A 19,158-nucleotide genomic window follows, 5' to 3' on the forward strand; every position below is an offset into this window, starting at 1 on the left:
ATAGTCAAAATTGTAATTGGACAACCCTTGTTTTGCAATCTGCCAACTGACAGCTCTATCGTAAAGCTTGACATTTTTGAGGTTATACATACTCAGAACGTTTTCACATACGAGCGCTATTTGTGTAGTTTACAGTAACTTAATAGATTATTAATTCGTGAACATTTTCGTGCGAATAGTTTTTTCAACTTTCGACGTGTATTAACTCAACAACAGTACATCGATGAACTTAATTCACTTTTTGGTGGTGAAGCTCCATCAAGGACCAAAGTTTATCGATGGTATGGTGAATTCAACCGTGGTCGTAGTTCACTCCAAGACGAATTTCATGAAGATCGTCCAAAATCTGTTGATGTTCCAAAAACCATTGATGCTGTGCGCCAATTGATATTGCAAGATCGTCCTGTGACCTATCGTGAGATTGAGACAACCTTAGGCATTAGTGGGACCAGCATACATTCAATATTGCATGAACATTTGACCGTCATAAAAATTTGTTCGCGTTGGATCTCACACAATATGTCAATCGCTCAAAAAAAAGCTCGTGTCGATTTGGGCGAAAGAAATGCTCCAAAAATACGATTGCTTCGGAACACGTCTATGACATCGTGACAGGTGATGAATCGTGGATTTACGCGAATGTGTCCGAAAGTAAACAGCAGTCAAATGTATGGGTATTTCAAGATCAACCAAATCCAACTAAAAATGCTCGCGCAGAAGCACTTTCAAGCAAATTATCGCCTGTTTTGTTTAGAAAAAACTGGACATGTCGCAATCGTACCACTAGAACAACGCAGAACAGTCAATTCTGAATGGTGCACAACCATTTGTTTGCAGTTGTCTTTCAAGAAATCAGGAAAACCAACCGCTGTAGACGGAACACTCTTCCCCACGACAAGGCGAGCTCTCACACATCGGCTCAAACAACTTCATTTTTAGCACGAAAATGTTCACGAATTAATTCCATTTTTTGTGCGAGATGAATCCATTAAGTTACTGTAAACAACACAAATAGCGCTCGTATGTCTAAACGTTCTGAGTATGTATAACATTAAAAAATGTCAAGCTTTACGATAGAGCTGTCAGTTGGCAGAGTGCAAAACAAGGGTTGTCCAATTACAATTTTGACTATTGACAGAACGAAAACATATAATGTAAATTAGTGTGTCTGAATTTGTTGCTACTTTTATTGTGGAAAATTTCAGCAGTTCATCGAATGACGAACATGGAATTTCTGTTTATGCAAGAATGTCTTCTAAAATTTTTATTTCTACTTTGGAAAACACGAATGAATTGACTACATTTGCCTTTTCCCATCCAATGTGCAAATTCTATATTAAAGACCTCTTCTTCGATAATATCTACTCTATATTTCAACTCAATTATTCTTTCCGTTGTTGATTCTTTTTGTTCTTTTAAATCTTTTAATAGTTTATTTGTAATATTTGTGATTGAATTTAACCGCTCAACTGATAATCGGTTAATTATTACTTTTAACTTTTAATACTTTTATTATTTTTGTTTTCTACAATGTTTTTAACTTTTCCTGGATAACTTTAAAGTCATGGTGGTCTGGCGTTCCAGCTAGGCATGTACACATACTTCCAAAAAAGTCGAATTATCTCTTTGACCTGACTTGGGGTTTGAGCCGTAAAGGGCAGGATTTTATTTGGGATATGTAATGGTTAAGAAAAGGAAGTATGGGATGTTGGATTGCAAATTTCTGATTACAGTTTTTTCCAGGTCTTCAACTATTTTTTTCGTAATTTCCCAATTCGAACACATGCACCAGTTTGAAGGTGCCCGTCATTACTTGAGCCAGTCCGACATCAATTTTCACCAACTTTGAATTCGAATAATCTAGTATTCGGAATTCCCTAAAACTCTGGCCGATAGCCATCAAAAACCTGTAAATTATTTTTTCATTAATTTCTTATATGTTTTTGTGTATTACTCTTCCAATCTGGGTGACTACGGTGGAATTTCTATTTTCTTTAACTATTTCTTCCTTGTATTTGTCTGATAATTTTGTCTCTAAACGTTTGTTTGCTTAATGAAAATTACTTGTCCGGGTATAAACTTTTTCTTGTCAGTTTTCTTTCTGTTATGATACTTTAAGTTATTTTTCTGTTTCTACTTAATCTTGTCCGCATTGGATTCCCTAGTTCGTTCGTAGCTTCCCGGTGAGAAATCCACAGTTCTCCCGAAGAAGATATCTGCGGGGTTTTTTTTTCCGGTTGTAGATGTCCCGAGTGATTATAGTCGTTTACTCCTTAAAGTTTGGAAAAATCTCCTTCTGTTTCAGACGTCTCATAAGCTCCACCAGAGTAGAGTGGAATCGTTCCACCTATCCGTTCGACTCGCTGCGATAAGGAAGTGTCGTAAAACCTCGATTCCCAATTCGTCCTTCATCATGAATAGAATCGTAACGGAATTCGGAGATTTCTCATAGTCGATAAATATAGTCTTTGGACCTCCAAAGAAGAATATGAGGTCCCGTAAGGGTCTTCGTATGTCTTCTATCGATTTTCGACTTAGAATCTTTATCTGAGCATACTATCTATCATATTTGTCCTTTTTACACTGGTTAAACAGTTTAATTACCCTTTTCACCTTAGCTAACATGCTAGGAAAGTAATATTTTTCCAAAATATGAAATTTGTTTTCAACTGCGTTTCTATGAGCACGTCTATGTATATCGATTTTAATATTTTTTTGTATGGATTCCGATACGATGTAATCAACAACCTTCTGCGAAAAACCAACTTTTTGTTGGCGAAGTGATTCGGGTATAATCCTTGTATCGTACCCATGATCCTTTCTGGTGCGTTTATCCCATTCATGACTGAAGGGTTCAGTCAGGGACAGAAGTTTCCGCAAACTCTTTTTCCACAATAGTATGTATATGATACCCAGGAAAGATTATTCAGAACTGATATAAGGATTCTTCGTCCACCTTCAAAAAAAGTTGGTTCTTGAAGGCATTTACGGGGAGTTCTACGCTAGGTATCAGATCCTCAGCTGAACTTTCTCCACTGTGCATAGTCCTAATCAAGGTATAAACATTTGTGGTAGGAGGTCTGGACAGAGCATCTGCCCCTATGTTGGTACTTCCAGGTTTATAGCGAATCTCGTAATTATATTTACTTATTTGTTTATGCTAAGAGCGTAGTTGAGAGGCTGGTGATCCGTGTGTATCATAGCTGTACCATAGAGGTTACTACGCAGGGAATTTTCTTCCTCTTCAGATAAAACCACGAACGTAACAGGTCGACCATCCTGGCTCAACACTGCATCAATGGCCTTATTTACAGCGTCGGTTGTCAAATTAATTTCCTTCTCAAAATCTGGGTATGCTCTAGTGTCACTTCTGGTAACATCAGTGCATTTTTCAAGGCATTGATTACTGTCCTTTCAACCTTCATTCCTAATAACCTTCCCATTTTCTCCTCTTAACATGTTCATGAGAAGCTTCGCTGTTTCAGCAAATCCCTTGATAAATCTTCGATAGTAATTAAAGAGACCAAGAAGAGAGCGCAATTCTCGCAGGTTATTCGGATAAAGAAAACTTAAATGGCTTTTACTTTCTTCGGGTTTGTACCTACGCCTTCCCCAGATACCACAAAACCTAAAAATGCTCCTTGAAGTGCTCACATTTAGTAGTAAATATGTCTTCAAGGTGTTTGAGATGCGTCTCATAATTTTTACTAAAAATTTTGATATCATCAATATAAACATAACATATCTTGCCTATGAATTCACGAAGAATGTCATCCAATGTTCTTCGAAAGATCGATGGACCACTCTTGAGTCGGAAAGAGAGTCTGGTGAATTCAAATTTCCCCTTGCAAATGGAAAAGGCAGTTTTTTCCATAAATTCCTCTCTAAGGGGTATCTGATGAAACTCACTCTTTAGGTCGATCACTGAAAAAGCCTTATTCCCTCCTAGGTTCGCCATAACTTCACAAATTTGCAGTATCGGGTATCTGTCGGGGACAGTCACAGAATTGAGTTTCCTAAAATCCACGACTACTCTATACTTCTTTTGTCCCGATGCGTCCTCCTTTTTGGGCACCACCCATATAGGGGAGTTTTACGGAGAGCGCGATGGTAATATCCCGTAATCCAGAAGTTCGTTATTTATTGTGGTACAAGTCAAGCTTTCTTCTCGTTTCAAAAATAGATTTCCGTGTCTTTTAACAATGTCCTTTGTTTGCCCTTCTGGTAGATGCATTAATATTAGCTCGATATTCTTGACGTCTTGGAAAACACATTGGCTTGGCGGTATTTTGCCAACTTCTTCAAGAGTGAAATAGTATAAATGACAGCAGACAGTTCTCTCATTGTACCATTGCCCAGTATCCCATCAAAGGTCTGCAATCCGGGTAAGAGAAAAAACTTTAATGGTTTTATTCTGTCACCAAATATGTCCAAATATACAAGATGTGAGACGGTAATTTCTTCTTTCACAGCCTTTGCGGAAAAGAACTCCTCATTTGCTTTCGGATTATTTATTATTTCTGTTGCTTCCAGTGTTGACAAGAAATCTTAAATTACGTCCGTTCCTCGTTATTACTGTTAAAAATGACAACGAGGAATTCTTTATACAAAAAAATTAAGTTAATCTTTAGATTTCTCCTGTCCAAAAATATTATCCGAAATCTCGACTCCGTTGTTAGAATAATTCAACACATCATCTACATTTTCGGAAGTCATTATCTCTGCGAACGTCATCATATCAACATCCCCTCCCATGGCACCTTCCTGTTGTCCATAGTCCGGGTGCTATCAACCAATATTTGATCGGGAAAGTTTCCCGTACCTAAGCAGAAATTCCTTTGTATCTAATTAGCCGGCCCTTGGAATGATCTCAGTGGCCTCTTATTGGAAAAGTTTAGTTGAGGGCGATTAACGTAGTTGAACTGTCGTGTTGAATGGATCTATAAATATCCATAGGTTCGGGTTTTTTGAATATTTGTCTGAGGAGTAAATCCCTAAGAATTCCTAGTAAAATTTTGTTGAGAATATCTTTGTTTTTGTCTAAGGTCCTGTGGGTAAAATTTTACAGTACTGTTAATGGGATTCCGGCTACTATTAGCTGAGTTTTGTAACTGCCCATATGCATAACTCATGCGGTAATTCATATCAAATTTTAGGCAGACATGCAATGCTTGAGGGAGAGATGATGGTTCCCTTACGCTCAGGATTTCATTTAAGCCCCCTCATAAAGGTGTTCAAAGTCATTGCAAAAAGACTGCTTTCGTCTTGTTCTAGGCATGCAACTTTATCTAAAATTAACGAAAAGTGTTGATAGACAGCCTGGTAGCACTCGGTTACGAGACGGTGACCTTGCGTCATTGTCGAAATTTGATACTCAAGGGTACCTATGTCCCTTTTGTCGAAATAGTGCATTATTAAGTATTTCCTGACCCTAGTCCATTCCAAAGGAGTTCTATAGGAACCCAGTGGCGTGTCTGACTCGTCTACAATCTTGGGCCTAATTGTATGTAGGATGGCGTAGTATTGCGTTGTACCTCTTAGTTCCTTAAACAGTTCTAATTCCATTTCAACCGATTTCAGCCAGGGGCCAAACTCTCCCGTTTTCCCTGAAAATTCTTTCAAAGACAAAACAATATCAAGGATTTTATGAAGCTCTTCCATTCAGACCGGTCCAATTGGCTGGTCCTCCCTCTCCTCTTCTGCGAGAGTATCGCTTGTCGCAGCACTGATTACCTCAGAAATAATAGTTCTTATCTCATTTTTCTGTGCCTCTGAAAATCTAGTAACCCCACTGGTATTCGCTGGTGGTGCAAAGCTGAAGTTTGAACTAAGCTTTTCTGCTAATTCGTCTATTTAGGGTCCTGGCATATTGGGATTCAGTCAGGTGAGATGAGGGCTTGGGTGAGAATTATGGGTTTGATAGGTAAGGTTAGGGATTCAATCGGTTAAATATGAGGGATTCGATCAAAGTAAGGTAGCCATAGGAAAATAATTTAAGAAATAACATTGTCTTTTTCTTTTTGCTTTTCAATCACACATCCTATAATTATCAGTTTCATATCAGGTTCAATTCGGTTGCTGCAGTATTCCTAAATTTTGTTTTTCTTTAATTCACTAATTTTATAGATTTGATTCAATTATTGCAAATTTACGCTTATTTTTAAACTTTTAAAGTTCCAGTGTTTTAGTTAGAGTTAGAGAAGTAACTTCACTAATTCTACAGTTTTTGAGCTGGTGCTGTGGTTTGCAGGGTGGCAAAGACCCTGGGGAAGAGTATCTCGTAGAACATGTTGTAGCTCATTCTGGGACTAAGGAGGCATGACTTCGGACAACAGATTTTCTGATGTTACAGCAAAGATTTTGATGCTTTTCCCAAAATTCTCTTGGTATATTCATGAATAAATACACACAAAAATACAAAATTCGGGATACTCTTTGTTTACACTTAGTACGTTTTAGCGACCACTGTACACGTTCTTTAATACTTTAAGTATTTCAATTGCGATGCCCGATGACTGTTCAACTCCAATGTATTGTATTTGCTATCCATATACGACTATTAGTTTCAGTTTTTCCATACATTGGAGCAAATATGCCTATCAAAACTTTCAGCCTTTCATCGCCCAAATGTACACAAACATACATGCAAACATATATTCAAAAAAACATACCAATTATTTCCTTTTTAAGGCAATCGATTTTTCGTTTTTGCCTTTCAATCTGTGCTGCTTTTTGTTTTAGTTCCATTTCTTTGCCTTGAATCTCTTTTCTAACATTCGATACCTCTTTGTAGCGAATTTCTTTTTCTCGTATCTGAGCTTCAATGGCGTTTCGTTGATTTCGCAACTTATCCGATGTGCGTGTTAATTCATTTAACCTAAAAAACACAAGCAAAGTTATGAAGTTTGCAAATATGAAAAGACAAAGAATCAGTTTTATGTTTTTATAAGAAAAAAAATATTAAAAATTGAAACCAAATACTTAAATTGATGCTAACAACTAAAGGCTTTCATTTCAAAAAGGACCAAATGTCCTAAAATAAATGATCAAAAATATTTTAGAGCCCACTTAATATCACAAAAAAGGAAGTATCATTAAATCCTAAAAAAAACGCCATTGCCAGGTACCAAAAATGTGTAAATGACACAAAAATCGATATAAATTAAATAACAAGAACAAATCCAATAGAATTCTTCAAATTTAAAGTTAGGGTAAAGGTATAAATATTGTAGTTAAGCAAACTGCTAAAAGGGTTTCGAGTTCTCAGGCCACGGTCATTTTATGGCTATTTAAACATACACTCATAGAAAGAGTCTGCTGACAATAGGAAACAATATATGCTGACTGGTCATAGTTAGTTTTCCTGCTATTTCAGCTATAGTTCTGCTGTCATAGCATAACGTTTTCACATACACTGCGCTTAAAAAAATGGGCGTAAACTTCAAGATTTTACATTTTGTACACTTCATGTCCACATTCGGGAGAATTGTGTACAAATTTCAATGAAGATCAAAATATATGATTTGCATTAAATTTGTGCACGCAGAGAAAAGTTTGCTGATATCAGCAAATATTAATTTAAACCCATTAAAAACAAACACGTAAAAGGCTCAAATTTACAGTCCTTTTACACTCAATGCTTGGTACCTTTGTAGGCCCTGCATAAAAACCCCAAGCCATACAAAATTTTTTAATTCTTTTATAAGGAACCATTTGAGTTTGAACCATTCTCTTGACTGTTCTCAAGTTGGTACAATGGTCATTAATGGGTAAGTTCCCGTTCTTGTAAGCCAAAGCATGTTTGTTGTTGATGGGTGTTCAAAAAAATTTGCATGTTTTCATTCATGCATAAGTCATTTACTTTAAAAAATTTCTAAATCAATAAAAAAAGTAAAAACACAAAAAATTGCATACGTCGACCATTTTTAATCGATTTTATTGTTATTACCTATTTTGGAAAGGTGATTTAATTTTTTTTTTACCAATAATAAATATATATATTGTTTGGTGCCTATTAAGGAGAATAGAGACCGAGGAAAATGTTGTTTTGTGTTTTTAGTGCTTTTTTATACCCACCACCGAAGGATGGGGGTATATTCATTATGTCATTCCATTTGCAACACATCGAAATATCCATTTCCGACCCTATAAAGTATACATAATCTTGATCAGCGTAAAAATCTAAGACGATCTAGACATGTCCGTCCGTCTGTCTGTTAAAATCACGCTACAATCTTTAAAAATAGAGATATTGAGCTAAAATTTAGCACAGGTTCTTTTTTTGTCCATACGCAGGTTAAGTTCGAAGATGGGCTATGGGCTATCCTCCGATTTAGGGTCTTAGGCCCATAAAAGCCATATTCATTATCCGATTTTGCTGAAATTTGGGACAGTCAGTTGTGTTAGACCCACCGACATCCTTCGTCAATTTGGCCCGGATCGGTTTAGATTTGGATATAGCTGCCATATAGACCGATTCTCAGATTTAGGGTCTTAGGCCCATAAAAGCCAAATTTATTATCCGATTTTGCTGAAATTTGGGACAGTGAGTTGTGCTAGGCCCTACTATATCCTTCGTCAATTTGGCCCGGATCGGTCCAGATTTGGATATAACTGTTATATATACCGATCCTCCGATTTTATCCGATTTTGCTACAATTTGGGACAATGAGTTGTCTTAGGCCCTTGATATACTTCTGCAATATGGTACAGATCTGTACAGATTTGGATACAGCTGCCTTATAGACCAATCTCTCGGTTTTAGGTTTTGGGGCCATAAAAGGCGCATTTATTGTCCGATTTCGCTGAAATTTAGGACAGTGCGTTGTGTTAGACTCTTCGACATTTTTCTGCATCTTAGCTCAAATCGGTCCTGATTTGGATATATCTGCCATGTAGACCGATCTCTCGATTTAAAGTCTTGGCCCCATAAAAGGAACATTTATAATCCGATTTCACTGAAAATTGACACATTGACTTATGTTAGCCATTTCGACATCTGTGTCGTATATGGTTCAGATCGCCTAATTTTTAGATATAGCTACTTTAAAGACCAACATTTTGTTATACACAATTGAACAATGAACTGTACTTATTACTATTTGGTCCAAATCGAAACATATTTCGATATAACTGCTATGGGACATAAGGTATGCAATTTTCACCGGATTTTGAAGGAAGGTGGTTTACATATATACCCGAGGTGGTGGGCATCCAAAGATCGGCCCGGCCGAACTTAACGCCTTTTTACTTGTCATATTTCAGCCACTGTCACTTTTCGATTTGTTGTCCGATGGAAAAGAAATATTTCTTATTTTAACAAGTAACAAGTAAAAAGGCGTTAAGTTCGGCCGGGCCGAACTTTGGATACCCACCACCTCTGATATATATTTGAACCACCTTTCCTCAAAATCCGGTGCAAAATTCATACCTTATGCCCCATAGCAGCTATGTTCCGATTTGGACCAGATACTAATAAGTAAAAGTATATAACAAAATATTGTTCTTTTTAGTAGTTATATCTAAAAATAAACCGATCTGAACTATATACCACACGGATGTCGAAAAGCATAACATAAGTCAGTGTGTCAAATTTCAATCGCAATCGGATTAAAAATGCGCCTTTTATGGAGCCAAGACTTTAAATCGAGAGATCGGTTTATATGGCAGCTATATGCAAATCTTGATCGATCTAGACCAACTTGAAGAAATATGTGGAGGGGCTTAACTTAACTCTTTGTCCCAAATTTCGGCAACATCGGACAATACATGCGTTTTTTATGGCCCCAAAACCTAAAACCGAGAGATCGGTGTATATGGCAGCTATATCCAAATCTGGACCGATCTGAGCCAAATTGACGGAGGATGTTGAAGGGCCTTATACAACTCACTGTCCCAAATTTTCTCAAAATCGGATAATAAATGTGGCTTTTATAGGGCTAAGACCCTAAATTGGAGAATCGGTTTATATGCAGCTATATCCAAATCTGAACCGATCTGAGCCATATTGACGGACGATGTCGAAGGGTCTAACACAACTCACTGTCCCAAATTTCAGCAAAATCGCATAATAAATGTAGCTTTTATGGGTCTATGACCCTAAATCGGAGGATCGGTCTATATGGTAGCTATATCCAAATCTGAACCGATCTGAGCCGTATTGACGGAAGATGTCGAAGGGCCTAAGACAACTCACTGTCCCGAATTTTAGCAAAATCGGGTAATAAATGTGGCTTTTATGGGCCTAAGACCCTAAATTGAAGGATCGGTCTATATGGCAGCTATATCCAAATCTGGACCGATCTGGGCCAAATTGACGGAGGATGTCGAAGGGCCTAACACAACTCACTGTCCCAAATTTCAGCAAAATCGGATAATAAATGTGGCCTTTATTGGCCTAAGACCCTAAATCGGCGGATCGGTCTTTATGGGGGCTATATCAAGATATAGTCCGATATAGCCCATCTTCGAACTTAACCTTTATTGGCCTAAGACCCTAAATCGGCGGATCGGTCTATATGGCAGCTATATCAAAATCTAAACCGATCTGAGCCATATTGACGGAAGATGTCGAAGGGCCTAAGACAACTAACTGTCCCGAATTTCAGCAAAATCGGATAATAAATGTGGCTTTTATGGGCCCAAGACCCTAAATCGGCGGATCGGTCTATATGGGGGCTATATCAAGATATAGTCCGATATAGCCCATCTTCGAACTTAACCTGCTTATGGATAAAAAAAGAACCTTTGCTAAATTTCAGCTCAATATCTCTATTTTTGAAGACTGTAGCGTGATTTCAACAGACAGACGGACGGACATGTCTAGATCGTCTTAGATTTTTACGCTGATCAAGAATATATATACTTTATAGGGTCGGAAATGGATATTTCGATGTGTTGCAAACGGAATAACAAAATGAATATACCCCCATCCGTCGGTGGTGGGTATAATAAACCGATCTGAACTATATACCACACGGATGTCGAAAAGCGTAACATAAGTCAGTGTGTCAAATTTCAATCGCAATCGGATTAAAAATGCACCTTTTATGGGGCCAAGACTTTAAATCGAGAGATCGGTTTATATGGCAGCTATATGCAAATCTTGATCGATCTAGACCAACTTGAAGATATATGTGGAGGGGCATAACTTAACTCTTTGTCCCAAATTTCGGCAACATCGGACAATAAATGCGCTTTTTATGGCTCCAAAACCTAAAACCGAGAGATCGGTCTATATGGCAGCTATATCCAAATCTGGACCGATCTGAGCCAAATTGACGGAGGATGTTGAAGGGCCTAATACAACTCACTGTCCCAAATTTTCTCAAAATCGGATAATAAATGTGGCTTTTGTGGGCCTAAGTCCCTAAATTGGAGAATCGGTCTATATGGCAGCTATATCCAAATCTGAACCGATCTGAGCCATATTGCCGGACGATGTCGAAGGGTCTAACACAACTCAGTGTCCCGAATTTCAGCAAAATCGGATAACAAATGTAGCTTTTATGGGTCTATGACCCTAAAGCGGAGGATCGGTCTATATGGCAGCTATATCCAAATCTGAACCGATCTGAGCCGTATTGACGGGGGACGTCGAAGGGCCTAAGACAACTCACTGTCCCAAATTTCAGCAAAATCGGGTAATTAATGTAGCTTTTATGGGCCTATGACCCTAGATCTGAGGATCGGTTTATATGGCAGCTATATCCAAATCTGGACCGATCTGGGCCAAATTGACGGAGGATGTCGAAGGGCCTAACACAACACCCTAAATCGGCGGATCGGTCTATATGGGGGCTATATCATGATATAGTCCGATATAGCCCATCTTCGAACTTAACCTTTATTGGCCTAAGACCCTAAATCGGCGGATCGGTCTATATGGGGGCTATATCATGATATAGTCCGATATAGCCCATCTTCGAACTTAACCTGCTTATGGATAAAAAAAGAACCTGTGCAAAATTTCAGCTCAATATCTCTATTTTTGAAGACTGTAGCGTGATTTCAACAGACAGACGGACGGACATGTCTAGATCGTCTTAGATTTTTACGATGATCAAGAATATATATACTTTATAGGGTCGGAAATGGATATTTCGATGTGTTGCAAACGGAATGACAAAATGAATATACCCCCATCCGTCGGTGGTGGGTATTAAACCGATCTGAACTATTTACCACACGGATGTCGAAAAGCATAACATAAGTCAGTGTGTCAAATTTCAATCGCAATCGGATTAAAAATGCGCCTTTTATGGGGCCAAGACCTTAAATCGAGAGATAGGTTTATATAACAGCTATATGCAAATCTTGATCGATCTAGACCAGCTTGAAGAAATATGTGGAGGGGCTTAACTTAACTCTTTGTCCCAAATTTAGGCAACATCGGACAATAAATGCGCTTTTTATGGCCCCAAAACCTAAAACCGAGAGATCGGTCTATATGGCAGCTATATCCAAATCTGGACCGATCTGAGCCAAATTGACGGAGGATGTTAAAGGGCCTAATACAACTCACTGTCCCAAATTTTCTCAAAATCGGATAATAAATGTGGCTTTTATAGGCCTAAGACCCTAAATTGGAGAATCGGTCTATATGGCAGCTATATCCAAATCTGAACCGATCTGAGCCATATTGACGGACGAACACAACTCACTGTCCCGAATTTCAGCAAAATCGGATAATAAATGTAGCTTTTATGGGTCTATGACCCTAAATCGGAGGATCGGTCTATATGGCAGCTATATCCAAATCTGAACCGATCTGAGCCATATTGACGGACGAACACAACTCACTGTCCCGAATTTCAGCAAAATCGGATAATAAATGTAGCTTTTATGGGTCTATGACCCTAAATCGGAGGATCGGTCTATATGGCAGCTATATCCAAATCTGAACCGATCTGAGCCGTATTGACGGACGACGTCGAAGGGCCTAAGACAACTCACTGTCTCAAATTTCAGCAAAATCGTGTAATAACTGTAGCTTTTATGGGCCTTTGACCCTAGATCGGAGGATCGGTCTATATGGCAGCTATATCCAAATCTAAACCGAACTGGGCCAAATTGACGGAGGATGTGGAAGGGCCTAACACAACTCACTGTCCCGAATTTCAGCAAAACCGGATAATAAATGTGGCTTTTATGGGCCCAAGACCCTAAATCGGCGGATCGGTCTATATGAGGCTAAAGCAAGATATAGTCCGATATAGCCCATCTTCGAACTTAACCTGCTTATGGATAAAAAAAAGAACCTGTGCAAAATATCAGCTCAATATCTCTATTTTGGAAGACTGTAGCGTGATTTCAACAGACAGACGGACAGACGGACGGACATGTCTAGATCGTCTTAGATTTTTACGCTGATCAAGAATATATATACTTTATAGGGTCGGAAATGGATATTTCGATGTGTTGCAAACGGAATGACAAAATGAATATACCCCCATCCGTCGGTGGTGTGTATAAAAAGGCGTTAAGTTCGGCCGGGCCGAACTTTGGATACCCACCACCTCGGATATATATGTGAACCACCTTTCCTTAAGATCCGGTGCAAAATTCATACCTTATACCCCATAGCAGCTTTGTTCCGATTTGGACCAGATACTAATAAGTAAAATTTATTGTTTAATTGTATATAACAAAATATTGTTCTTTTTAGTAGTTATATCTAATAATAAACCGATCTGAACTATATACCACACGGATGTCGAAAAGCATAACATAAGTCAGTGTGTCAAATTTCAATCGCAATCGGATTAAAAATGCGCCTTTTATGGGGCCAAGACTTTAAATCGAGAGATCGGTTTATATGGCAGCTATATGCAAATCTTGATCGATCTAGACCAACTTGAAGATATATGTGGAGGGGCATAACTTAACTCTTTGTCCCAAATTTCGGCAACATCGGACAATAAATGCGCTTTTTATGGCCCCAAAAACTAAAACCGAGAGATCGGTCTATATGGCAGCTATATCCAAATCTGGACCGATCTGAGCCAAATTGACGGAGTATGTTGAAGGGCCTAATACAACTCACTGTCCCAAATTTTCTCAAAATCGGATAATAAATGTGGCTTTTGTGGGCCTAAGTCCCTAAATTGGAGAATCGGTCTATATGGCAGCTATATCCAAATCTTTACCGATCTGAGCCATATTGCCGGACGATGTCGAAGGGTCTAACACAACTCAGTGTCCCAAATTTCAGCAAAATCGCATAATAAATGTAGCTTTTATGGGTCTATGACCCTAAATTGGAGAATCGGTCTATATGGCAGCTATATCCAAATCTGGACCGATCTGAGCCATATTGCCGGACGATGTCGAAGGGTCTAACACAACTCAGTGTCCCAAATTTCAGCAAAATCGGATAATAAATGTAGCTTTTATGGATCTATGACCCTAAATCGGAGGATCGGTCTATATGGCAGCTATATCAAAATCTAAACCGATCTGAACCATATTGACGGAAGATGTCGAAGGGCCTAAGACAACTCACTGTCCCTAATTTTAGCAAAATCGGGTAATAAATGTGGCTTTTATGGGCCTATGACCCTAGATCTGAGGATCGGTTTATATGGCAGCTATATCCAAATCTGGACCGATCTGGGCCAAATTGACGGAGGATGTCGAAGGGCCTAACACAACTCACTGTCCCAAATTTCAGCAAAATCAGATAATAAATGTGGCCTTTATTGGCCTAAGACCCTAAATCGGCGGATCGGTCTATATGGGGGCTATATCATGATATAGTCCGATATAGCCCATCTTCGAACTTAACCTTTATTGGCCTAAGACCCTAAATCGGCGGATCGGTCTATATGGGGGCTATATCATGATATAGTCCGATATAGCCCATCTTCGAACTTAACCTGCTTATGGATAAAAAAAGAACCTGTGCAAAATTTCAGCTCAATATCTCTATTTTTGAAGACTGTAGCGTGATTTCAACAGACAGACGGACGGACATGTCTAGATCGTCTTAGATTTTTACGATGATCAAGAATATATATACTTTATAGGGTCGGAAATGGATATTTCGATGTGTTGCAAACGGAATGACAAAATGAATATACCCCCATCCGTCGGTGGTGGGTATTAAACCGATCTGAACTATTTACCACACGGATGTCGAAAAGCATAACATAAGTCAGTGTGTCAAATTTCAATCGCAATCGGATTAAAAATGCGCCTTTTATGGGGCCAAGACCTTAAATCGAGAGATAGGTTTATATAGCAGCTATATGCAAATCTTGATCGATCTAGACCAGCTTGAAGAAATATGTGGAGGGGCTTAACTTAACTCTTTGTCCCAAATTTAGGCAACATCGGACAATAAATGCGCTTTTTATGGCCCCAAAACCTAAAACCGAGAGATCGGTCTATATGGCAGCTATATCCAAATCTGGACCGATCTGAGCCAAATTGACGGAGGATGTTAAAGGGCCTAATACAACTCACTGTCCCAAATTTTCTCAAAATCGGATAATAAATGTGGCTTTTATAGGCCTAAGACCCTAAATTGGAGAATCGGTCTATATGGCAGCTATATCCAAATCTGAACCGATCTGAGCCATATTGACGGACGAACACAACTCACTGTCCCGAATTTCAGCAAAATCGGATAATAAATGTAGCTTTTATGGGTCTATGACCCTAAATCGGAGGATCGGTCTATATGGCAGCTATATCCAAATCTGAACCGATCTGAGCCGTATTGACGGACGACGTCGAAGGGCCTAAGACAACTCACTGTCTCAAATTTCAGCAAAATCGTGTAATAACTGTAGCTTTTATGGGCCTTTGACCCTAGATCGGAGGATCGGTCTATATGGCAGCTATATCCAAATCTAAACCGAACTGGGCCAAATTGACGGAGGATGTGGAAGGGCCTAACACAACTCACTGTCCCGAATTTCAGCAAAACCGGATAATAAATGTGGCTTTTATGGGCCCAAGACCCTAAATCGGCGGATCGGTCTATATGAGGCTAAAGCAAGATATAGTCCGATATAGCCCATCTTCGAACTTAACCTGCTTATGGATAAAAAAAAGAACCTGTGCAAAATATCAGCTCAATATCTCTATTTTGGAAGACTGTAGCGTGATTTCAACAGACAGACGGACAGACGGACGGACATGTCTAGATCGTCTTAGATTTTTACGCTGATCAAGAATATATATACTTTATAGGGTCGGAAATGGATATTTCGATGTGTTGCAAACGGAATGACAAAATGAATATACCCCCATCCGTCGGTGGTGTGTATAAAAAGGCGTTAAGTTCGGCCGGGCCGAACTTTGGATACCCACCACCTCGGATATATATGTGAACCACCTTTCCTTAAGATCCGGTGCAAAATTCATACCTTATACCCCATAGCAGCTTTGTTCCGATTTGGACCAGATACTAATAAGTAAAATTTATTGTTTAATTGTATATAACAAAATATTGTTCTTTTTAGTAGTTATATCTAATAATAAACCGATCTGAACTATATACCACACGGATGTCGAAAAGCATAACATAAGTCAGTGTGTCAAATTTCAATCGCAATCGGATTAAAAATGCGCCTTTTATGGGGCCAAGACTTTAAATCGAGAGATCGGTTTATATGGCAGCTATATGCAAATCTTGATCGATCTAGACCAACTTGAAGATATATGTGGAGGGGCATAACTTAACTCTTTGTCCCAAATTTCGGCAACATCGGACAATAAATGCGCTTTTTATGGCCCCAAAAACTAAAACCGAGAGATCGGTCTATATGGCAGCTATATCCAAATCTGGACCGATCTGAGCCAAATTGACGGAGTATGTTGAAGGGCCTAATACAACTCACTGTCCCAAATTTTCTCAAAATCGGATAATAAATGTGGCTTTTGTGGGCCTAAGTCCCTAAATTGGAGAATCGGTCTATATGGCAGCTATATCCAAATCTTTACCGATCTGAGCCATATTGCCGGACGATGTCGAAGGGTCTAACACAACTCAGTGTCCCAAATTTCAGCAAAATCGCATAATAAATGTAGCTTTTATGGGTCTATGACCCTAAATTGGAGAATCGGTCTATATGGCAGCTATATCCAAATCTGGACCGATCTGAGCCATATTGCCGGACGATGTCGAAGGGTCTAACACAACTCAGTGTCCCAAATTTCAGCAAAATCGGATAATAAATGTAGCTTTTATGGATCTATGACCCTAAATCGGAGGATCGGTCTATATGGCAGCTATATCAAAATCTAAACCGATCTGAACCATATTGACGGAAGATGTCGAAGGGCCTAAGACAACTCACTGTCCCTAATTTTAGCAAAATCGGGTAATAAATGTGGCTTTTATGGGCCTAAGACCCTAAATTGGAGGATCGGTCTATATGGCAGCTATATCCAAATCTGGACCGATCTGGGCCAAATTGACGGAGGATGTCGAAGGGCACAACTCACTGTCCCAAATTTCAGCAAAATCGGATAATAAGTGTGGCCTTTATTGGCCTAAGACCCTAAATCGGCGGATCGGTCTATATGGGGGCTATATCAAGATATAGTCCGATATAGCCCATCTTCGAACTTAACCTTTATTGGCCTAAGACCCTAAATCGGCGGATCGGTTTATATGGGGGCTATATCAAGATATAGTCCGATGTAGCCCATCTTCGAACTTAACCTGCTTATGGATAAAAAAAGAACCTTTGCTAAATTTCAGCTCAATATCTCTATTTTTGAAGACTGTAGCGTGATTTCAACAGACAGACGGACGGACATGTCTAGATCGTCTTAGATTTTTACGCTGATCAAGAATATATATACTTTATAGGGTCGGAAATGGATATTTCGATGTGTTGCAAACGGAATAACAAAATGAATATACCCCCATCCGTCGGTGGTGGGTATAAAAACACTGTAGTGACCTTCGAATGAAGGCAAGAGTCATAGTCCGATGAGAATCAAAAAAGTTATGCCCGTCGCAAACCTTAAATCTACGAAAACGCTTTTTTGCATTTGGCGTCATAAAATCACTTAACGAAGTGGCCCTAAAAAATTTAACTTATTTTCGTTTTCCACGGACTCCAAAAAATAGTATAGGCACATAGAAACCCCAGCATATTTTTGGTGTAGCACAATGTAATTAATTAACTTATGAAAATTTAAACTTTTAGCTATTATTGTGTCAGTCAATAAAAAATTTGATAAATTAAGAAATTAAAACTAAAGCTAGAAGAGTATCACATACACAAATTAAAGAGAAATAAATACATGAAGAGTAGACAGAGATCAATTTAGAGATATTGTTGCAAAGGTTGATTATTAAGCTATTATCTTTGTGGAACACTGGTTTAAACAGCTCACTCACATTTTGGGTTTTGTTTCACTGTCAAACATCTTCAGTAAGGTTTATATTTTAACCATGAATCGTCTTATAACGAACAACGCTTGCAAATTATTGAATTTTATTATCAAAATGCGTGCTCTGTTAAGAAAGTTCATTGCGAGTTCATATCGAAAAATTGTGTTCGGCGACGAAGCTAATATTGTATTTGGCTTAGGTAAGTTGAATTGTCGAGTAGGTTAGGTTAGGTTTAAGTGGAAGTCTGCCATCAGACTCACTTAGACGTTTTCGTCCATTGTGGTACCACAGGAACAGAAGAAGAAAGATACCTTCTAGTTCCTATCGTTGAACCATCCAGATCGCTTTAAAAAGCCCAATAACTTGCGAAAGTTTACATCCGCTAAATCAGACAGATTCTCAGAGAAATGAGAACCTATAGTGGAAGTCCTTCTGACTGCTAGTGCGAGACACACACAGAAGGTGTTCTATAGTCTCTTCTTCTTCGATGTCCTCACAGCTTCTACAAAAGTTATTGCTGGCAACCTTCAGTCTGTCAGCATGTTTTCCGATTAGACAGTGACCTGTCACAACGGACACAATGACCGAGACGTCTGTTCTAGCCAGTGACAGTAAAGCGGTAGACTTCTTCAAGCTAGTTATTGTAGTTTTGGAATGCTCACAGCCCCCTCTTTGTGACCACTTATCATTCGTTGACCTTCGGGCTGGTTTTGAAAACTTAGCTTACATGTCGCTAGAGGCATACCCACAAACAAGCTCGTCTGCTTTACAATTCCCTGGTATATCTTTGTGGCCCGGCACCC

General features: G+C 38.8%; 1 protein-coding gene across 1 annotated transcript in view; it reads right to left on the bottom strand.

Annotated features, from left to right (window-relative positions):
- The window catches only part of LOC106091973 (structural maintenance of chromosomes protein 5), a 159,617-nt gene that overhangs the window by 47,474 nt on the left and 92,985 nt on the right, over positions 1-19,158 (bottom strand). Inside the window, exon 6 of the mRNA XM_013258700.2 lies at positions 6,672-6,877. Coding sequence (XP_013114154.2) covers positions 6,672-6,877 — 206 coding nt within the window. The remainder of the gene's footprint in view (positions 1-6,671; positions 6,878-19,158) is intronic.

The sequence above is a fragment of the Stomoxys calcitrans genome, chromosome 1 (assembly GCF_963082655.1).
Source record: "Stomoxys calcitrans chromosome 1, idStoCalc2.1, whole genome shotgun sequence".
In the NCBI taxonomy this organism is placed as follows: domain Eukaryota; kingdom Metazoa; phylum Arthropoda; class Insecta; order Diptera; family Muscidae; genus Stomoxys; species Stomoxys calcitrans.